We start from the raw sequence: 21,517 nt of genomic DNA, 5'->3' as shown, positions 1-21,517 counted from the left end.
CGGACGGCGGCGGACGAAATGGGTCGCCCCATTAGAGTTGCTCTTACAACCTGTTTATGTCACTCTAATATGTCACCCTTACTGCCTTACACCCCGTTTACGTCACTTTATTATACTTGCTCTAAACGTGATCCAGCGTGCGGCTCGTTGTACTCTCACAATTTGCACACAGAAGGAACATTGCGAGCACAGAGGGCGGGCAAAAGATGAGGTTGCCATCTGGCAAGTTATTCCTCCATGGCCACCTGCTCTTGCCATCCAAGCAGAGCCTAGCATAAGCTTATGGACCTTGAATTTATCAGCACAACCTCGCAACGATTTCTGCTCCTGTTATTACAACAAACAAACATGTCTAGCGAATTATATCTCGCAATTTCTACTCGTATTACAACCCGCGTGGGCCGGGATCGGATTCCTGCGGTACACATGGAGTGAGATGCTCTAGTATTTGTACATCAACAAACAAACATTTTTTCACACTGCTAAGCTAAAAAGAGCAAACACACTCACTCTATGCACGCTGCTCTACTACACACGCCAGGGAGGATGGGAGGGTCGCTCATCCCCGATCCACCATTTCCACGGCATGTCAGATCTGAGCACTCCTTACCCGGCCCAGTCGTCATCGCTATCATCGTCCTCCTCCTCGCCCATGTCGTCGTCCTGTAATGCCGCTGCGATTAGGTACATACGCCGGGAGGCACAGTAACTTGATGTATAGCGCGCGCGTGCACACACACACAATAACAAACAAAAAACATAAAACAGGGGGCAGATACGGGCCCTTCCCATCATCTGCCTCATGCGTCACACATGTAATTTCCTCTAGAGCAGAAGCCGACAAGAGTCAGTTAGTTACCTGATAGGATTCATCAGAGAGCTCCTCGTCTACCTGTGACACGAAACGGAAACACAACTCCTTCAGCTTCACAGGCATGCACACATTTTGGCACACAAAATATGTTATAAGTTCCAAAAAGTAGTACCTTCGCCTTTTTCTTTTTCCTGGATCCGCTTGCTACATTTTTCATGCAATAATATATTAAAGAGTCAGTCAGTCAGTCAGTCATACACCATGAATATATACAATTTCCAAGGGAAAACTGAGAGCAAGAGGTATGCTGACAAAATGAATATATATCGTCTGTCACGCACCACAAAAATGACTTCTTCCCCAACCCCTGGCACCGCTAGTGAACAAGCTTTACCCATGAAACTCTTTAATAAAAGACTTAACTGAACTGATAGCACCTATCACAACATGGAAGTGGCTTCTTCACCAGGTGTTGGCCCAAAAATAAAAGTATGATAAACAAGACTTTAGCCCCGCAAAAGGTTCCATATTTTTTTAATGTATCTCATAGGAACACCGCAAGTCTTCCGTATTTAGCAGTAAACTTCATCAATATAAAAAGCACAGCGATCCATTTTATTTCTAACATGTTCTCGGTGCTAACTTAACACACAATGAGTGACAGACATTAGAAACCCAAAATGGTTCGACAAATAGCTTCAAGTTTTAAAGCTTCTCAATACAGAGCCTTTGGCATGTTCCAGTTTTGACTTAACACACAATGAACGGCAAGTCATTAGAAGCCCAAATGGTTCAACAAATAACTTCAGGATTTAGAACTCCTCTATACAGAGCTTTTGGCTTGTTTCAGGCCTAATCTTCTCCAGCAAGAATGGCCCACAGAAGGTTAGACCAAATTCTCACAGTAAAGTTTGTATTATAAGATAAAAACAGACTTGGTTTGGTACTGTATTTAAGTGCCTTCTATTTCTGGACATTGCAGCACTAACAAATGTATCCATCCAATAGTCAACTCTATCTTCATTTATACAAAATGTCAAATATACCAGTTACCTTCGTTGATACAAAGGCAAAGCAATCCGTTTTAACTCTATTGTTGATTCAGAATTATGTCGCAACAGGCATTGAGCGACAGATTTTAGAATCCAAAATAGTTCAACAAATAGTTTCATCTTTCAAATCAACTCTGTAGAGCCTTTTTGGCTTCTAATTTTTTTCCCCGAGAATGGACTTAGAAGCTTAGAACAAATTCTTACACTAAAGCTTGTAATAAGATGCTTCTCACAACAGACTTGGTTCTTACCTTCCTTCTTTGCTGCTGACTGTTTTCCCTTTGGGGTTCCTCGCTGCTTCTTAGCAGGAGCTGCATCATCATCCTGTAACGTCGTTGTGATTGGTTAGGTAGGCCAAGAGGCACAAATAACATCATCATAATGAAAAGAGCAACACATAAAGGGGTCCAAACACGGGAGCGCTGAGACCATCAGATGTCTTTGCAATCATGTCCATATGAGTGAAATCTGGCATGTAATTTCCTCTAGAACAAATATTGGTAAGAGGACGATTTTGCAGTATCACAGCTGATTAAGTCACCTGAGAGGGATCACCCGAGAGCTCTTCAATTTCATCTTCTTCTACCTGTCACACAAAATGGAAAAGGCGGAAGGCCTTCGGTTTCACAGGTACGCATTCAGCAAAGAAAACAATGAGCAGCATTTTAAATAAAAAATCACTGCTAATTGTCGTTAAAATACTCATCTATTAAAGTAAAATGACCAATATTAAAGTTCCAAAAAGTACCTTTGCTTTTTGCTTTTTCTGAGATCCACTTGCTGCATTCATGTAATATACAGGTCAGTCATATACCATGAATACTACCAGTAATGCAATTTTATAAGGAAAAAAAAGAGCAAAAGTTAAGCTGACAAAAGAATAGATTACAGGCCACTAACACGCTCTAAAGTGAGTTTTCTCCAAGCCCTGGCACGGTAGCGAAAAATCCTAGACTGGCTTTGCCCATGAAGGTTCTAAAAGAGTAATTGACAGCACCTCTCAAAACATGGAACTGCCTTCTTCACAAAGCCTTGCCGCCACTAGTAAAAGTATTTTAAACAAGCCTCTCCACGCCCCCCCCCCCCCCCCCCTCCCTCTGAAGTTATGCTAACTAATAACTAAAACAGTGTGTGATAAAAGAAAAACCGCAAGTCTTTTTGATATACCAGGTAGCTTCATTAATATAAAAGCACAGGAATCCACTTTAATTCCAACATATTCAGAGTTCTAACTTGACAGCCAATTAATGACAGACTTTACAAACCAGGAATGGTTCAACAAATAGCTTCAACCTTTATAACTCCTCTATATAGAGCCTTTCGCTTGTTTGAGGTCTAACCTTTTCCACTAGGAGTGGCCATAGAAGCCCGGACCAAATTCTCACACTAAAGCTTGCAATATAAGTATCGTAAACAATATATGGCAGACTCATGAAACCCCAAACGGTTCATCAAATAGTTTCAAAATTTTAAACTCCTCTATATAAAGGCATTTGGCTTGTTCGAGGCATAGTATTTTTCACCAAGAATGGCCTTCAGATGCTTAGACCAAATTTTCACAGAAAAGTTTCAAATGTTAAAACTCCACTACATAGACATTTGGCTTGTTTGAGGCCTAGTCTTTTCCACCAAGAATGGCCTCCAGAAGCTTAGAGCAAATTCTCACAGAAAAGTTTCTCATATAAGATGTTTCTGACAACAGAGTTTGCTACTGTATTTAAGTGCCTTCTCTCCCCAGCCTTTGGTACCACTAACATAAATGTATCCATCCAAAATAGGCCCTTAACCCAACATAGTTTCATATTTCAAATCTAATCCATGCAGTGCATTTGGCTTGTCTGGGACCTAATATTTTCCACTGAGAATGGTCTTACAAGCATAGACCAAATTCCTACACTAAAACTTGAGCTTTGTAACAACAGACTTGCTTTTGGTACAGTACTTACCTTCCTTCTTCGCTGGTGACTGTTTTTTCGTTGGAGTTGCTCGCGGCTTCTTAGCAGCAGGACCTACAAGACAGTAACAAAAATTGGAGCTTTCTCACGAAATACGATAAAATTTCAGGAACCTAGGAACGTAGAGTATGACGACCTTTTGTAGCTGGAGATCCTTTAGGACTTCTTGTAGTTGTAGGTCTCTGAAATATAAATCTTTTTGTCAAATGCTGAGTTTAATTTTTTGATATTAAGACAGCCAAACAGATAATGTTCATCAGAAGAGAGGGGATACAAGAACTAAAACTAGAGTTCACCTTCGTAGATCCAAACAAAAAACACCTTTTATCAAAAGAAAACTACAAATCTAAGAGGCTTTGCACTTTCACCTTTTTTTCTTCTGCTTTTTTAAACATGGTAGACAAATTAGCCTGAACAAGTGGTTGCTTCTTGATAGAAAGAGACTCTGCTGGAGAATCTTCAGGTTTAATGTCTTCACTTGGGATTTCCTCCTTAATGTCTTCACCTGGGATTTCTTCCTTAATTTCTTCAGTCTTCATCTGCCGCGAATGTAGAAAGCATAATAAGTACGGAAGTCCTCAACGAAAGAAAGATTTGTACTGTTACCTTCTCATCCAAGTCCTCAGCAAACTCAATCTCAGTGTCACTTTCAGCCGAATCTCCTCCAGCGAGCTCTGCGAACCTGTATAAAGTGCCAAAGAATTTGTCAAGTACTTTGGAGGAAAGAAAAACATAGATCACAGAATAGCTATAGAATGGGAGCAAACAAATCCTTCCAGGAGTCTATTTCCTGGCAAGTAAGCAAACTACAGCCGCCTAGCACATTTCGGTCACTTGCTAAAACCAACAACAAATGTTGGAAGAGACTTACTTGAAGGTCTTCCCAGCAGTTCTGGCAGATTTCCTAACAGGTGTATCACTCGTAGTCTGCGTGCCAATCTCATCCTTAACATCTGAATCCTCTGAATCGGCATCGGATTCATACTCTGGTGTGTGGGGCTCTGGTGTGCGGGGCTCTGCTGTGCGGGGCACAGCGGCCTGCTTTCTGGGTTTATTTACTGTAACTAGCTCGCCACTGGCAGCACCTGCCCCGCCTTTAAAATCAACATCTTCCGCAGCCTAGCAAAACGAAGAATCATACGCAAAACCCAATTGCATCAGAGAGGAGCAGAAAACATAGACGGACGGGTTGCTATGCATACAGCATACACACATACATTCTGCATCTCTTTCGGAAACTCGAGTTTGAGCTCGTCGGGGTTCTCCTCCTTGGTCCCGACCCACCAGGCTTCGGAAAACACAATCTGCCAAGAGATTGACAATTTCAGGACAGATTTAGTTCCTTCGACGACCGAATTGGAGTACTTCAGCTAAACAATTGGGAATGAGCATAATGTAAGTTGGAGCTTTGGGTGAAAGGCTGACAGACCATGCTCTCGAAGACGTCCTCGCAGGCGACGCCCTTGGCGGATCTGGTCATCTGCAGCGTGAGGTACTTGTTCTTGGGGTACACGTGCGTGCCCAGCAGCTTCATCCTCCCCTGCGACCGACCGACCGGCCGAGACAAAGATCCAAGCTTGCATCACAAAATTCATGGAAAAAGCTACAGAATTCGACGGACGGATGGCATTTGGGGGCCGGGGGCACCTGCGGGAACTCGAGGTAGAGGACGGGGTTCTTGGTGCCGAGGTCGGCGAGCTCCCCGACGCGGCCGCCGGCGGCGGCGGGCGCGAGGAGGCCGGGGAAGGAGAATAGGAAGCGGCCTCTGCGCTGGCCCCGCGGCCGCACGATGTCGCGCCCCTGCAGCCGCGCCACGGCGCCGGACGGCGGCAGCGCCGCCCGCGGCGCCGCCGGCTCGCCGCGCTGCAGCAGGCCCTTGGAGAAGGCCAGCGACCGCAGGCGCCTCCGCTCCTCCGCCTCCGGGCCGGCTGCCGCAGCCGCGGCCGGCTTCTTCGCCACCATCCCCGGCCGCCGCGCTGGCTAGGGTTCAGGCGGGATCTGAGATTTTTTTTTTTCAGAGAAGCGTAGACGGAGACTGATGAACTTGTGAGCGGCGAGACGAAGGAGACGGCATCCAAATGGGCCGAAAAAAACCAACTGGGCCGCAACATGTCGAGCCCAGTTAGCTGGCCTGCTACAGCGCTACGGACGCTTCAAGCCCAAGTATAGTGTATGCATGAAATAGTATCCCACTCTTTTTTCTTCTTCATGAAATCGTATTCTCCCTATCTAACAAATATACAGACAATCAGATATGCAGAAAAAAAGGTCTGCATCTTTTTAAAACATATTGTAGAAAATATTCATGTGCCGCAAAAGAGTCCACCTATCTCAAAATAAAAAAAAAAGTTCTTGTACATCAAAAACTTATTTTTTTAAACATAATTTTTCATGAGAAAAATAGATAATCTTCATATGTGCCAAGGATTTTTTCATGTTTTCAAATATATTTATGTGTTTCAAATAGTGTTAATGTATGTATCTCATGTAAAAATATTCATGAATTTGCCCCGTACATGTATGCATAATGAGAGTGTTGATCATTTATTCTTGAAATGTTCCATGGCAAAAATGATGTAGAATATTATTCAATATGCTTTTGATATAAAATAAGTACCTAACAGTACCCAGGATTTGTTTGGTGTTTGGTTGAAACAGTTTGGGAAAATAGAAAAATCTCTAGTGGCTGTAGGGATTTCATCAGTTTTCAGGACTATTTGGAAAATTAGAAGCAATGTGGTTTTTGATAAGTAAAAGATATGTAATCCTTGTATATCTGTTAACATGATGATAAAAATGTTACATGATTGGCTCGTGATGCAGATAAACCCAAGAAGTCAAAGAATAATGGCGGAGGGCGTAAGAAGAGTTGAGCAGATTGCGGGGACATCTTCCGAGGTTAGAACAACTTAATGTTGGTTTTTCTTTTCTCTTTCTCTTTTCTACAATACAGGCTTTCCATAAGGTGGTCCGCAGCTGGGCCTAAAAGAAATTCATGATTGCATGGTAGGTAGAGCTGTATGATCTGGCGGCATTCACTTTCTGTGCTCCTTTGTCCATTGGAAAATAATGTTGGTAGGTTTTGTCATAAGGTCGCCAGGAGCATAGCTAAATAGTATGGAGAACGTCGTAGTGCAAATCTGTTCTTCCAGGGCCCATCTCATTCTTTTGAAAAGAACTAGTTTGAGAGATCGAGAATATCAAATGGATCATGCTTGCTGCATATTATATTTTTACAACTTTTATGACTGAAGGAAGGAGGACTGACTACTTTAATCATATGGAGAGGGTTCCTGACAGTCTCGAGGCCTTAGCTTGGGTTGCACTCTTTGGAAAAGATTGTGGATAGTGAAATTGCTTCATTGGCTTCGATTTTGAGTCTCGTCAAAGTTATATAAGTTTGTCCCCTGATTTCCTTTTATTTTCCTCTGTAAGGCATGAGTTTCTCAACAACACATGTTGAAGAAAGTTGGCACATGTTAACCATTTGTAGACCATGAAATAGCTTTTACTTTTCTTCAGGGTATATATCCTTGTCCTTGGTATCTGGTTATCTGCTGGTTGGGACTGGGTTTATTTGTATGGCTGCGGGAGAAGCCGGGAAGGTGAGGCTGAGCAGAAGGAGGACAGATCTATGGTGGTGATCTGTTGTGGGGTGGGAGAAGGATCTGCGTGGGGAGAGTGGTATCTCGCATCTCTCTCGTAGTTTACGCTCGATTGATCAAGTATTGTCTTGTACAGGTATCATGAAATTAGACAGGTAGAAAATGACTATTTATCTTCCCTTGGCTCAATTAATTTGTAGCATTTTCTCTATCTTTTATGATTGCCACCGACAACTTCGTTTGCATCAAATTTAGCATCAGTTTTCAAGTATTTTAGTCTCCCATTTTTTGGTGTATTGGTGTGAAACCCTCCCAAAGTTTTCAAGTATTTTAGTCTCCCATTTTTTGCAATATAGAAAGTCTCATGTTACATTTCTTCTGCAATCTTATTTATAGCCAGGATTGTAGTACATGTTCGGTTTAGTGCTCCTGGCAGCAATAATTGTTGTTTGTATCTGCGGACCACAGTGCATGCATGGTTGGCGACCACCGCCTGGTGTGCGGTGTCAGGGCCGTCTCCAGGAATTCGAGGCCCCAGTACGAAACACAAAATGGGGGCCCTAAAATTTGGGTGCATAGTTGTTACTTCATGTATGATTCGTCTGTTTTATTAACCAAAAATATAATATAGTGGCTTCAAGCACTACATGACTTGTAGTTTTACAAAGACAATAAAACAAAGAAGACCAATCCTTAAATTTGAAATGATTGTCTATATTGAAAATCTTGGATGCGTGACAACATGAGCAAACAACAAATCCATGGATGAACCTACGTGTATGTACAGAAAAGATGATAACAATAATTATTATACGTATTAAAAAAAGAATGAGAACAGAGGGGAGCCTCCCCTCTGTCTTATTCTTATAAGAATAATAATACTTATTATTATAAGAATTCAATATAGTGTTTACAAGATGAACAGATGTGTAAAAATTATAATTATTCAATATATTGTTTGCCAACATAAATATGTAAAATATAAATATTCAACAGGAAAAGGTAACATAAATTAGATAGGATTTTCCAAAATAAATTTGATAGGGTATTGGCTTAGGTACACCTAATTGATGAAGTAGTGGAATTAGTCAGTGTTATAGACTAGCTCTCCGCCAACGGCTGCTTCTGGTTGGCGCCTCTAGCCGTGAATGAGAAAAGACGTCTACACGCGAAACAACTGCTCTTGTTTTTCAGAAAAAATCCAAAAAAAGAGAGAGAAAGCAAAAACAGATCTCACGGGATTTGTAATTTTTTTTCCTTTTCGATTGAGGGGCTCACCGGGGTGTGCTTCGAGCGATCAAACCAGACAAATTCCAGCGACCAGCCCCAGAAGCCCAAAACTGGAAGCTGCAGCGCGACTAGGCCTACAAGGCCGAAATGAACAGGCCCAAAATTGAGACTATACAGCAATGTGTGCCCAGAACTGGGCCCCCCTGGAATTTGGGGGCCCTGTGCGGTCGCACAGCCCGCACAGGCCCGTGGACGGCCCTGTGTGGTGTGCCCGCACACGCCGTGCCTCTGCCCTGAGCCCGGCTGCGGCTTCCTCGGCCCATAGTTTACGATTTCGAAGTGGCAAAAATTTCACTCACACTCGAAATGTAAGAAATTTCTGAAATTTTGAAATTTCAAAAATTGTTTCGGACAAATCACCGAAATTTTTGTTTGAATTCGAATTTTTAAAAATTTAAATATCTAGACAAAGTAAGGTGTAGTACAATGTTAACTGAAGTGCGTATGTAACCTGATGGTTCGCCCGTTGGTCAACAAACAGTTGGTCGTGGTTCAAATCTCGGCTAGGACGTAATTTTGCCAAAAATATATATTCGGTCCAAAATTAATGATAAGTTGGTGCACCATGAATCGAACTCTGGACCTAGTGATCGGAAGAAAACTGCCCTACCACTACTGGAAACCATGTTTATTCAAACTGATCCATGTTCCGTTTTACATGAAAATTGAAACCAACCAAACTTTCTTGAACGAAAGGCAAAAAATTCACCCCCCGCTCAAAATTATCAAAATTTCGATGAAATTTTAAACTATGCCTCGGCCACCTTGCCGAGCGCCACCAGTCTCCCTTGACTGACATCGCCTACGAACGGGTCCATGCTGGAGCTGGAGGTCCAGATGCAGCCGGCACAACGGGGGCGGCTGTTCTTGTTGGCGGCGAGCAAGCACGGCATCATGGTGGTACAGGTGTAAGGTGTGGGTGGACGCGGACACCGACCACATAGACGTCCTGATGCTGGACGCCAAAGGTGAGGAGCTGCATCGTCCCCGGCATGGAGGCGGCCATGGACGCGGACGGCAGGTACCTGCCAGTGTCAGCTGACGTGCCGCCGCAGGAATGAGGGGATCATCCTCCGTCTCCACATCAACAAGTAGGTCAAGGCGAGGAGGCCCGTTCCTGGGGTTGATGATTAGCTGGCCAGCTCGGGTTCTTTAGCTAATCTACTACTCCCTCTATGAAGTAATATAAGAGCTCCTATATTAGTTTAGGGAGGGAGTATATAGTATATATCTGCCATGGCTGACATTGGTGATTTGGTAATGAACTAGCAGTGATCAAAGGTTGGGCTTTTGATTGATTCTTTCAATTGCAATGGTTGCCCATGTATCGCGTGCCAATGTGGTTGATCCCTAGCTACTTGGCACCTTGTACGGTCTTTATTTTTTTGAGAAAACTTTCAATCTATTCATCTTCAATAACGACAATACAACGAACACCATAAATACTTAAAATTACATCTAGGTCTGTAAACCACCTAACGACGACTAATAGCACTGACGCGAGCCGAAGGCGCGCCGCCGTCATCGCCCCTCCTTTGCCGGAGTCGAGCCCAACTTGTTATAGTAGACAGTCAGGAAGTCGTCATGCTAAGGCCCTATAGGACCAACGCACCAGAACAGCAACCGCCGCCGATAAAGAATAATGTAGACTGAAAGGATCCAACCCTATGACACATGAATATAGACGATCAAAAACCAAATCCGAGCAATCCACCGAGGAAAGATCCGCAGGAGACACACCTCCATACGCCCACCAATAATGTTAGACGCACCATTAGAACGGGGGCTATGTCGGAAGACATTTATTCCATCTTCAGGGAGCTGTCGCCGTCTTGCCTTCCTGAACAGGACAAAAAACCTAATAAATCTTAAAAAAAACGACTAACAACGGAGCCCTCCCGCCAGCCCTTGCCAAGATCCAGCGCATCCCTATGGCCTTAGGGCCACTGGAGACGAGGCAGACCTGCGGCGGAGCCGGCAAGAGACACAAACCCTAGCATTTTTTAGAGGGGGCGGCGGCTGCGTGGCACCTTGTATGGTCTTGTTTGTTTGTGTGTGTGTGTGTGTGAAAACTGAATTTGTAGCAGCTAGCTAGCTAGCAGAAAGTCACACGTACGGATTTTACCCTTGACATGCACCTACGTTGCACCAGTAATTTGAGTTTGATTTGATAAAATAACACTACATAGTACAGCTAGCCAGGAAAGTGAAAGGGGCGCGTCCTACCTGTCACGCCCCAATCACGAGTTAATGCAATCGTTGTCGACCTGACTCACAACTCTCACGTTTATATGGTGGAGGTCATGGTCTGCACACGAGTGATGAGGCAACACGACAATGGCAGCACTGTCGGCTGTTTGGATATATGGTAGCTAGGGCTGGGGGCTCCATGGTCCATGCATGCATTCATGGGTAGCGAGGGAGTGGACGGCAGCGGGTAGCGGCTCTTACCAGAAAAGATCGAGACGCGAGGAGAGCTGGGTGGGTGCCAGCGAGATATATACTGAGTTTAATTAGACAGAAAGAACAAGTGCATATGTAGTAGTAGAAGGAACAAGATGAGCTATCCACTATTGGATGGAGATCTAATGGTCCGAAAAAATTGGGTATGGGGAGGAAAAAAAATGTTCAGGTGTGGTATATAGACATGTCTTTCACAATACTTACCGTTTTACCATTCAAAGGCCCCATATACTTAATAAATGCACTTTTAAGAGTACACGAATTTTGTCTTACAAAGAGTACCCTTTTAGCTCATAGTGAATCTCATCTAATTAATTAAAGCATCACTCACACCAGTAATTAAAAGTATATAGAGAAAGGTTCTCTAACCTAGTGGTTAGAGCACTTGACTGGCATCAAGCAAACCTCACTGACTGTTGGCCTCTTGTTTTTTTTTTTCAATAAAGAGTGGATTTTATTGGTTCAAAATGGAGCATCAAGAGGATACACTCATAGGAAACACATTCAATACCAATACACACACACACACAAACATGCCAACAAATAGCAAAGTCATATACGACCAAAGCTATGCATGGGCGAGGAGAAAGAAAGAAAGCGATCAGATCCACGATCGATAAACTATAACAATGATCATATTTGCACCAACCATCTCATGACACCACATGAATGAGGAAGTTCTTCAACAGCAACGCCTTCAGAAAGGGAGCAATGCTCAAGCGCCGCCATCATCAGATCCAACCACCTAAGGCCAGAATCTATGTTTTCACGCTGAAGAACCACTATAAGCATATCCGAACAATGCCTTCAACAAGGTAACGACGTAAAAATATCATCATTGCCAGGTATTACCAACTCGGGTCAGACCTAGGCTTTCACCCCGGAGCTCAATCCCGGGTGCTCAAGTAGCACCACCATCAACGTTAGCCATGTGTTGTCGCCACCACTTTTTCTCGTCGCCGCCGCTGCACAACCTCCCCTTAATTTGCATAAGCCGTTGTCCATAGTTTGTGTTTCATCGCCAAAGCCAACCACCTAGTCTAGAGAGAGAAACCCTCACAAGAACCTTCGATGGTCCCTTCAATTCAAAGCGAGGTCACCGACGCGCTAAACAGACGACCCACCAGAACCGCCGCCTCCTTCCGATGTGCAACCGTGGTGATCGCCTTCAACGCGTCAGCCTGCCGCCACCCACCATGCGTGAGGGCCTCACCCAGCGAACACAAACAGCGACGAGGAGAGGATGCATGGTGGAGAGGGCGCTGAGGGCGTCGGCGTGCAGGCGTCGCTCGAGTCGCCAAGAGCAACATATGGCCGAACCGATTTCTTCGGGTGTCACGCAGTGCAAGAGGACGGCCAAGATCCTACTAGCCTGATGCACTGAAGTGCAAATTAAGCTAGCCTTCGGGTAGCGCTCGCATTCATTCAGGACGTGGATGTGTACTAGACCGGAACAACAGCAGCAGCAACAGCTTCACGTCCAGCCCGCTTGCCCAGATCCAGTCACCGCCGTCCCTGCGCACTCCGCCATGCATCGCGGATCTGGAGCTGGCCTCTTGGTTTGCTGTCTTTTTTCCCCTACAATGAGCTTTGTCTCACAATCTAGCAAATAAACAGCCGAAGACAGTAGATCTGAATTGCATAATTCATGGATGGATTAATCTGAACAACCTTTCGCTGCCACGCCAGCGACATATGCTTAATTCCCTCCAAGTTCTAATATTTTACACTAAATGAAAGAAAAAGTCTATATCAAACACATGGAAGAAACGGCTTCAAGTGCACTTAATTTTCTGATATTAAAAGTATCAATTATGGTCTACAACAAGTACATAAAAATAAGATCTTGTTGCTTTGTGGTACTACTTCGTGTCACAATATATTTGCTGCTTTAGCTTCTTCTACTTTTTTCTGTGAGCCAAGTTGACAACGATTAGATGGTGAGCACCCTGGTTTGCGGGATCCAGCATGTCCCAAAGGTGATCCCGGGAGCTTGCAGGATAGGCGTTACCGGAGGAGTGTCCCTCCATTGGAGCGGAAGCGGTAGGATCAGATCGAGAAGCAAAGGGGTTAATAATGAAAGAGCCATTCCATCCCGCGTGATACCATGAATGAGGGAGAAACGAGATACAAGCCCACTAACCGTAATTGGCGTTTGATAAAAGTTCGGCAATAGAGAGAAGCTTGCAAGAGCCCAAACTCCCAAGATCCAACCTCGTTGGAGGCGGAGAAGGAGCTCACAATCCTTGGATTGGCAAGAGGAGGACGATGCAAAATTCAGGTGTAGGGGAGAAGAAAATGCTTGAATAAGGTATTGCTTTCCCATTTAAAAATAGTAGAAGAAGATAAACCAGCAAGTCTGATATTGTTGTGAGACAAAGGAGTACCCCAAAGAAAAAAAGATCTTATTATTGTGTACTTGTTGTATATATCATAATTGCCAATCTCATATTTTAATATTGTTGATCTCAAAAAATTAAGTGCACTTGACGCCGGCTCTTCATGAGGTTGTATATGCTCTTCTTTCATTTGGTTTAAACTATAAGAACTTGGAGGGAAATAAGCACTTATAAATGGCTGGTGTGGTAGTGAAGGTGTGAAAGATGCCACTGTACGTACCCACCAAGGTCCTTCAAATCCTGTTATACATGAATTATGCCTAAAAGAAGATATAGTGTTTTCGGTGGTTTATTTGCCAGCATGTGATATGAGGCTCACTCTAGAAGTCTATGGAAAAAGACAGCACACCAATTGCAAGAGGAGGACGTCAATCAGTAGTGAGATCTGTTGCCGGGCCTCTATAAATGGCTGTACCCAAAGGTAGCTAAACATCATCCGTATCGGACATGGCTTTCAAGTCTATGGAAAAAGACAGCACACCAATTGCAAGGGGAGGACGTGAATCAGTAGTGAGATCTATCGATCGCCGGGCCTCTATAAATGGCTATACCCAAAGATAGCTAAACATCATCCATATCGGACATGGCTTTCATGCGCTCTTCGTCCTCATCCATGGCTCTGGCTCTGCTGCCGCTACTGGTGGCAGCCGCATTCTTCATCCCCTCCATGGCTTCATCAGCTTCAGGTACCCTCGACCATGGCTTGGATGGTGAGGCACTGCTGATGCTGGGGAGGTTCCATGGGTGGATGGCGGCGCACGGCCGGTCGTACGCCACCGTGGAGGAGAAGCTGCGCCGTTTCGAGGTGTACCGGAGCAACATGGAGTTCATCGAGGCGGCGAACCGGGACAGCCGGATGACCTACAGCCTCGGCGAGACCCCGTTCACCGACCTCACCCACGATGAGTTCATGGCCATGTTCAGCAGCAATTCTGGCAGCAACGAGTCGTCATGGGAGTCGGAGGAGACGACGGTGATCACAACTCGCGCTGGCCCCGTCCACGAGGGCACCGCCGCCGTCGAAGAGCCACCTCGTCGTACCAACCTCAACCTGACGGCGGTGGTGCCTCCGAGCGTGGATTGGAGGGAGAAAGGCGTCGTCACAGCAGCCAAGTATCAAGGGGATTCCTGTTGTAAGTAACATCCATCCAAAATAAATCATGCATGCGATGCGAGTTGTCGTACGTCGTCTACTCCATTACATATATTGATGCAATTAGGTAAGTGAGTGGTCATCTAACGTACGTACGTGTCCGCGCGTGCAGCGTCTTGCTGGGCGTTCACGTCGGTGGCGACGATGGAGAGCGCACATGCGATCAGCACCGGCGGATCGCCACCGGTGCTGTCGGAGCAGCAGCTGGTGGACTGTCGGATTAACGGCTGCGGCAACAGTTGGATGGACAAGGCCTTCGATTGGGTGATCCAGAACGGTGGCATCACCACGGAGGCGGTCTACCCCTACACCGGCAAGGTGGGCACGTGCCAAAGGGCCAAGCCGGTCGCGGTGAGGATCAGAGGCTACAAGAAGGTTACACCGTCTGGCAACGAGACGGTGCTCGTGGAGGCCGTGGCGCAGCAGCCCGTCGCCGCATCCTTCGACTACAGTGACCCCTGCTTCCAGCACTACATCCGCGGCGTGTACAACGCCGGTTGCTCCAGGTCCGGCGTCTACACCAAAGGGGCGTGCGGGACAACGCAGAACCACGCGCTGGCCCTCGTCGGGTACGGGACCAAGCCTGACGGGACCAAGTACTGGATCGGTAAGAACTCGTGGACTGACCAGTGGGGTGACAAAGGCTTCGTCTATTTCCTTAGGGACTCGCCGCCCTTGGGCTTGTGCGGCATTGCCAAGTACCCGCTTTACCCTATCATCTGATGACCCAGCCGCCCTGCACCTCCATCATCTGTGTGTGACTCCGTGCATCTCTACTTATACTATATATATGTAATGAATAATTGCACGGTACCTAGCTATTCACTTGTGTACTCCATGTCTATGCTATGCATGTAAAGGTTCGGGTGCTACACATGCATGCATCCTTCCCTATAATAAATAAACAATATATATATGCTACTCCTTTTTTTAAAATTATATATAAATCGTTTTGTTTTTTGTAGATTCATAGCTTTTGCTATGCACCTGACCTATATAATACATTCTGTTTTACTATGTACGTACCTAAATAAAAAAGTTAAAATGACTTGCAATTTGGGGCGGAGGAAGTATCTCCCTTCTGTTTTATTTATTTAAGCAGTAAAATACACCAGCGGTACATGAACTAGGGAGGGTCATCCAGGTCTCTCATCTCCTGAAATGCACATTGGACTCCCTAAACTTGATAATTGGTTCGTGTGACACTCAAATCTCCATAACCCACCTTAAATTGCGTACGTGGCATGCTGATGCGTGGAGCGGATGATGGAGAGCAAGAGAGGCACGAGGGGGTTGACCATGGAGGAGAGGAGATGAGAGCGGAGACAGGACGAGCTCTGGTGGTGCTGCTAGGTCGAGGTCGGCGCCCAGCAGAGGCAGGGTGAGCTTGACGCACCGGACGGGGCGAGCTTTGATAGCGCAAGATTTGGGCGAGTGCGACGGCATAGATCATTTGAGAGAAATGGAGAGAGAAGATAGGTGGACCTGACATGTGGTCAGCGTTCCACGCATGCCATTTAACATGGGCTATGAAGATTTGGATGTATTATGTGAACCCATAAGCAAGTTTAGGGACTTAAATATGCATTTTGGGAGTTCGGCGACCTAAATGACACTCTCTACCAAGTTCATCTACCGCCCATGCATTTTATTCTTTATAAGGTTTGGCTTGTCCTAAATTAAACTAAACCAACGCCAAATGCTATGTAATGGATGTAGTATCCGATATCCTGTAACTTGGGACAGGTTGTTCGGAAAATCCAAAAGAGAGTATGCATCAATAGCCTTCTATAGGATACAATAATACAGAGCTGAGTGAGCACAAAACACACCACACTGTGCTTACACACGCTTATTAAGGAGGTACACAGAGCCACTAACTTCACCAAACAAGGGGCGTCCTCATACCACCATGGTCCACAAGTGCTTGAAGTTGTCTCATTGTAGTCTATAAGCACTTGGTGCCATACTGCAAATATTAGTTGTGGACCCGATAGACGAGGGATTGCATTAAGCGTCACAAGTTGTGCCATCGACCCTCTTTAATTAAAGTAATTGAACTAATTTTCAAAATGCCGCTGATGATTATGATAAACTAATTGATTTATTTGGAGAAAAACAAATTGAATTATTTAATTTAAACTAACAAGGGTGATGGTGGCCTTTTAGGGGTACTAATTCACACCTCTACACTACAGTACACCTTTGCGGGACAAACTAATAGTAGTTCTCCTACAATAACAGTTACCAAGCAAGCTTGACCTTGCAACCATTTGAAATTTTGTATAGCAGAAAGTGTACCCCTCCTTTCATCTGGTTAGAAGTAAGAGAATGTGTGTTGTTTGTTCTTGTAGTAATCGAAGATACCACATAAAAAATGAAGGTCAGATAAAACATGAAAATACCTCAGAGCAAGCCGAAAACTATTATAATAAAAGACGATGAGACCTATCTTTCAAAGTTGGACATTCTATCTACCTCAAGATCCCACCCATGAGAGGGACTCAAAGATTTCAATAGAGAGGGAAACTACCTCCATGGTTTCTAGGACCATATATACAAGATCAAGTTAAAAACATTAGAGCTCTAGCTTACAAGTTAGAAATACTCGAGAGCATGGTAGGAGTACACATGTTGTTGCAACTAGCAAAATGCTCGAGGGTTCCGGAAGAAGAAATTTCAGCAAAAAGCTGTTGACTTTCAAGACACAGATTAATATCAAAGACATTATTCCAATCAAGATCATTGATGGGCCAGTATAGGAACCAGAATATTATCAACAGAGGTTTTATGCAAGGTTCTATACAAACAAACCACAGCAAAGAGGAAGCTACATAGGAGCATCAAAAAGATTCGAAGAAATATTTTCCTCACTTCTTGGCTATGAATACAAATGTTTATTTTCCTTTTATGTAAATTTCACTTAAATGTAAAAACTTGATTGTTTGAGGTCAAGTACAATTTTCTAAAATTCAAACTGTAGGAAAACTTTGCATGGAAAACAAAAAAAATTCTACGCACACGCAATGATCTATCCGTGGAGATGCATAGCAACGAAGGGGAGAGTGTGTCTACTTACCCTCGTCAACCGTAAGCGGAAGCGTTTCACAACGCGGTTGATGTAGTCGAACTTCTCCGTGCTTCAACCAATCAAGTACCGAACGCATGGCACCTCCACGTTCTGCACACGTTCAGCTCGGTGACGTCCCTTGCCTTCTTGATCCAGCAAGACGTCGAGGTAGTAGATGATTTCCGCCAGCACGCGGCGTGGTGACGGTGATGGAGAAGTAATCTCCGCAGGGCTTCGCCTAAGCACTACGGAAATATCACTGGGGGAGTAAACGGTGGACGGGGGTGCCGCACACGGCTAAGACAATGTTGTGTGCTGTTGTGGCGTCCCCTCCCCACATATATATTGGTGGGAGGGAGGGAGGAGCAGCAATAGGAGGTGCCCAAGTAGGAGGAATCCTACTTGGAGTCCCTCCCAAGCCGCACCCCCTCGCTGCCATATATAACCGAGGGGGAAGGAAAGAGGGGGGAGAGGGAAGGAAGTGGGAATCCTAATCCACACTTTCCTTTCCCTTCTCCTCTTTCCTTCTCCTCCTAGGCCGGCCAGTTATGGGGGGTGCACCAGCCCCTTGTGGCTGGTGCGTCCCCTCTCTTGGCCCATAACTTTTGCCGGGGGTACCCGAAACACCTTTCGGTGACCTGATAAGTACCCGATACCCTCCGGAACACTTCCTGTGTTCGAATACCATCATCCTATATATCAATCTTTACCTCTCGACCATTTTGATACTCCTAGTCATGTCCGTGATCTCATCCAGGACTCCGAACAACATTCGGTCACCAAATCACATAACTCATAAATACTATATCGTCAACTAAGGCTAATTGTGCGGACCCTACGGCCAATAACCAATTAGGAAACATTCGATGTTCCATTAAACATTAGGAAAAAAATAAGCAATTTGTATAGAAGTATTGTGTAAAAATTTCAGAAACATTTGATGTTCCAGTAAAAAATGAAAATTCACGCGCTACAACCAAAGTTTCTGCTTTTTTGCAGCGCACAAACCAAACAAGCAATCTAATCATCCTAAAGGCAAATCTTGGCACATTATTTTTCATAATACAATGGATTTATACAAGGTGGTAATTATTTTTGTGGAAAAGTTTCTGTAATTCAAGATTTGCAAAGTTTCCATGGGCATGAACAAAGTTCAAGGAGCTCCCCATTTCAACGGTTCTCATCTTTCTTACTTTCACTTTTCTTTTTGAAAAAGTTTTAGGTTCCCCACTTTATTTTTTATTTTTAAACTCTATAAAAGCACTCAATAGAAACAAATGACCCTCTAAACCTTCCGAGTTGTCTCCCTGACAGCGCTTTCTTTAAAGCCATTAAGCTAGGCATATAGTGCTCAAGTAATGGATCCACCCGGATCCCAAGGTATATCAAAGCCAATTTTAATTAACAATGATTTGCAATTTAGTAGTGAGCACAAAGTAATATATATCATGCAACAACAAAGTCTAACTCTCTTCCTATGTATCGTTATGTCATAAAAGAACAATTCATGCATATAGAGTAAAGGCCAATGCATAGTATAAACCGTTTCTTGCAATTTTATCGTATTGGAACATAGAGAGGCGGAGATGTAGTTCGTCTCTCGTAATAATTGCAAGTAAGAGAAGCAAGCACATGCATATTAGATTTATCAAAATCATCATGTGTAATAGTAAAACGCAACCCATCAATATAATCCTTAATAAGCACAAACTTCTCCGATATGGTGTGTAGGACTATCATGCATGGGTGCAATAGCACACATAAGGGACTATAGCAAGTTCATCTCCATAAGCATAATTCATGTTGGCATCTTGGCCATAAGCATAGCAAGCATCAAGTTCATCAAAAAGGGATATTTCAAACAAATCAAAGGGATCATAGCAATCATCATAGCATTCATCCTTCGATAAGCACGAAGGGAATTTAAACAATGTATGGGATAGAGAGTTTCTCTTATTGGAAGGTGGGCACGGGTAGCTAATCCGTTCTTCCTCCTTTTCTTCTTCACTCTCCTCATCATCTTTTTCATCTAATGAGCTCACAGTATCATCAATTTCTTCTTCCATAGATTCCTGCAAAATATTAGTCTCTTCTTGGACAGCGGAGACTTTCTCAATAAATGTGTCAATATCAGAATTGTATTCATAATTCTTATAGCCATATTTAAGTATAGCAAAATTTTCAGGTCTGTAAACAACATCATCTAGATTTTCACACTTTCGAAACAAAGATTTATTATCATAAGCACACTTAAAAGCAACAAATTCTTCTATTTGTTCCACATCATTGTAATCATATATACCATTAGCATAAGAAGCCAAGGTTTTATTATCATTAAATTTGCATGAAAAGGGAAGGTGTGGAGTCTTCATCCTAGAGCAACACGTATAATCATATCTCAAGCATAGTTGCCGAGCATACCAATGCAACATATAAATTTGATCCCATAATAGTTTCCCTTTTTGAGTCAAGCGATAAGCCATAAAGTATTCACGTTGATCCAATGTGTCTCCCATTATATAATTGAATGGGGTTTTCTCAGGATTATTAAAGTAGTGCATAATATCTTTCACATAATATGCATTGAGGATTTTAGGAGGTTCCCCATCTCCACGAGTAGCAAGTAAACCTAATTTTTTTGGTATTTCGTGTTCCATATCCATAACTAATGATAGAGAACAACTTAGAACAGCAAATAAAATCTACTTAGTGATAAAGCAAACAAGCACACACGAGAATATTCACCCCACGCTATGGCTCCCCGGCAACGGCGCCAGAAAAAGGTCTTGATAACCCGCAAGTATAGGGGATCAGTTGTAGCCTTTCTCGATAAATAAGAGTGTCGAACCCAACGAGGAGCTAAAGGTAGAACACATATTCCCTCAAGTTCTATCGACCACCGATACAACTCTACGCACACTTGACGTTCGCTTTACCTAGAACAAGTATGAAACTAGAAGTACTTTGTAGGTGTGATAGGATAGGTTTGCAAGATAATAAAGAGCATGTAAATAAAATATAGGTGATGTTTAGATAAAGAAACAACTAAGTTAGTTTTAGTAGAGAGCTTTCTGTCACAAGAAAGTTATTTGTCCCTAGGCAATCGATAACTAGACCGGTAATCACTATTGCAATTTTATATGAGGGAGAGACATAAGCTAACATACTTTCTCTTCTTGAATCATATGCACTTATGATTGGAACTCTAGCAAGCATTCGCAACTACTAAAGATCATTAAGGTAAAACCCAACCATAGCATTATAAGGCATCAAGTCCTCTTTATTCCCATACGCAAACAACCTACTTACTCGGGTATATGCTTCTGTCACTCACGCCACCCATCATAAGCAAATCATGAACATATTGCAAACCCTGCAGAGGGGATCCCTCACGCTTGTGCGACACGGAGAGCACCATAGGATAGCACCAATAATAAAGATCATCAATGCACCCATAGGACAAAATGAATCTACTCAAACATCATAGGATAGCTATACATCATTGGGGAATAATATATAGCGTTGAGCACCATGTTTAAGTAGAGATTACAGCGAGTAAAAGAGGGGTTACACCGCTGCATAGAGGGGGGGAGTTGGTGATGACGGCGGTGAAGTTGTTGGTGTAGATTGCAGTGACGATGATGGCCCCGGCGGCGTTCCGGCGCCACCGGGAGAGAGGGGGAGAGAGCCCCCCTTCTTCTTCTTCTTCTTCTTCT

The 21,517-nt window shown here is 43.9% G+C and overlaps 2 protein-coding genes across 3 annotated transcripts; one reads left to right on the top strand and one right to left on the bottom strand.

The window, feature by feature from the left end:
* Positions 1-251: 251 nt before the first annotated feature.
* LOC123149883 (DNA-binding protein RHL1) lies at positions 252-5,848 on the bottom strand. Of its 2 annotated transcripts, XM_044569656.1 has the most exons (14): positions 5,469-5,846; positions 5,251-5,361; positions 5,039-5,125; positions 4,693-4,940; positions 4,428-4,503; positions 4,190-4,360; positions 3,958-4,003; positions 3,813-3,875; positions 2,615-2,646; positions 2,408-2,452; positions 2,118-2,190; positions 987-1,018; positions 860-892; positions 252-663 (listed from the first exon to the last, which is right to left on the bottom strand). In XM_044569656.1, the coding sequence occupies exons 1-14, from the start codon at positions 5,781-5,783 to the stop codon at positions 607-609; spliced, it is 1,389 nt and encodes a 462-aa protein (XP_044425591.1). In that variant the 5' UTR covers positions 5,784-5,846; the 3' UTR covers positions 252-606. The 2 variants fall into 2 exon arrangements, with proteins under 2 accessions (XP_044425591.1, XP_044425590.1); XM_044569655.1 differs by having other exon boundaries at positions 860-1,018; positions 5,469-5,848.
* An 8,275-nt stretch (positions 5,849-14,123) lies between these two features.
* LOC123149882 (ervatamin-B) lies at positions 14,124-15,652 on the top strand. Its single transcript, XM_044569654.1, has 2 exons — positions 14,124-14,711; positions 14,844-15,652. The coding sequence occupies exons 1-2, from the start codon at positions 14,162-14,164 to the stop codon at positions 15,452-15,454; spliced, it is 1,161 nt and encodes a 386-aa protein (XP_044425589.1). The 5' UTR covers positions 14,124-14,161; the 3' UTR covers positions 15,455-15,652.
* Positions 15,653-21,517: the final 5,865 nt, after the last annotated feature.

This window comes from Triticum aestivum, chromosome 7A (genome assembly GCF_018294505.1).
Source record: "Triticum aestivum cultivar Chinese Spring chromosome 7A, IWGSC CS RefSeq v2.1, whole genome shotgun sequence".
Classification (NCBI taxonomy): Eukaryota; Viridiplantae; Streptophyta; class Magnoliopsida; order Poales; family Poaceae; genus Triticum; species Triticum aestivum.
Note: the sequence above shows the minus strand (reverse complement) of the source record. Positions and strands in the feature narration are given on the sequence as shown.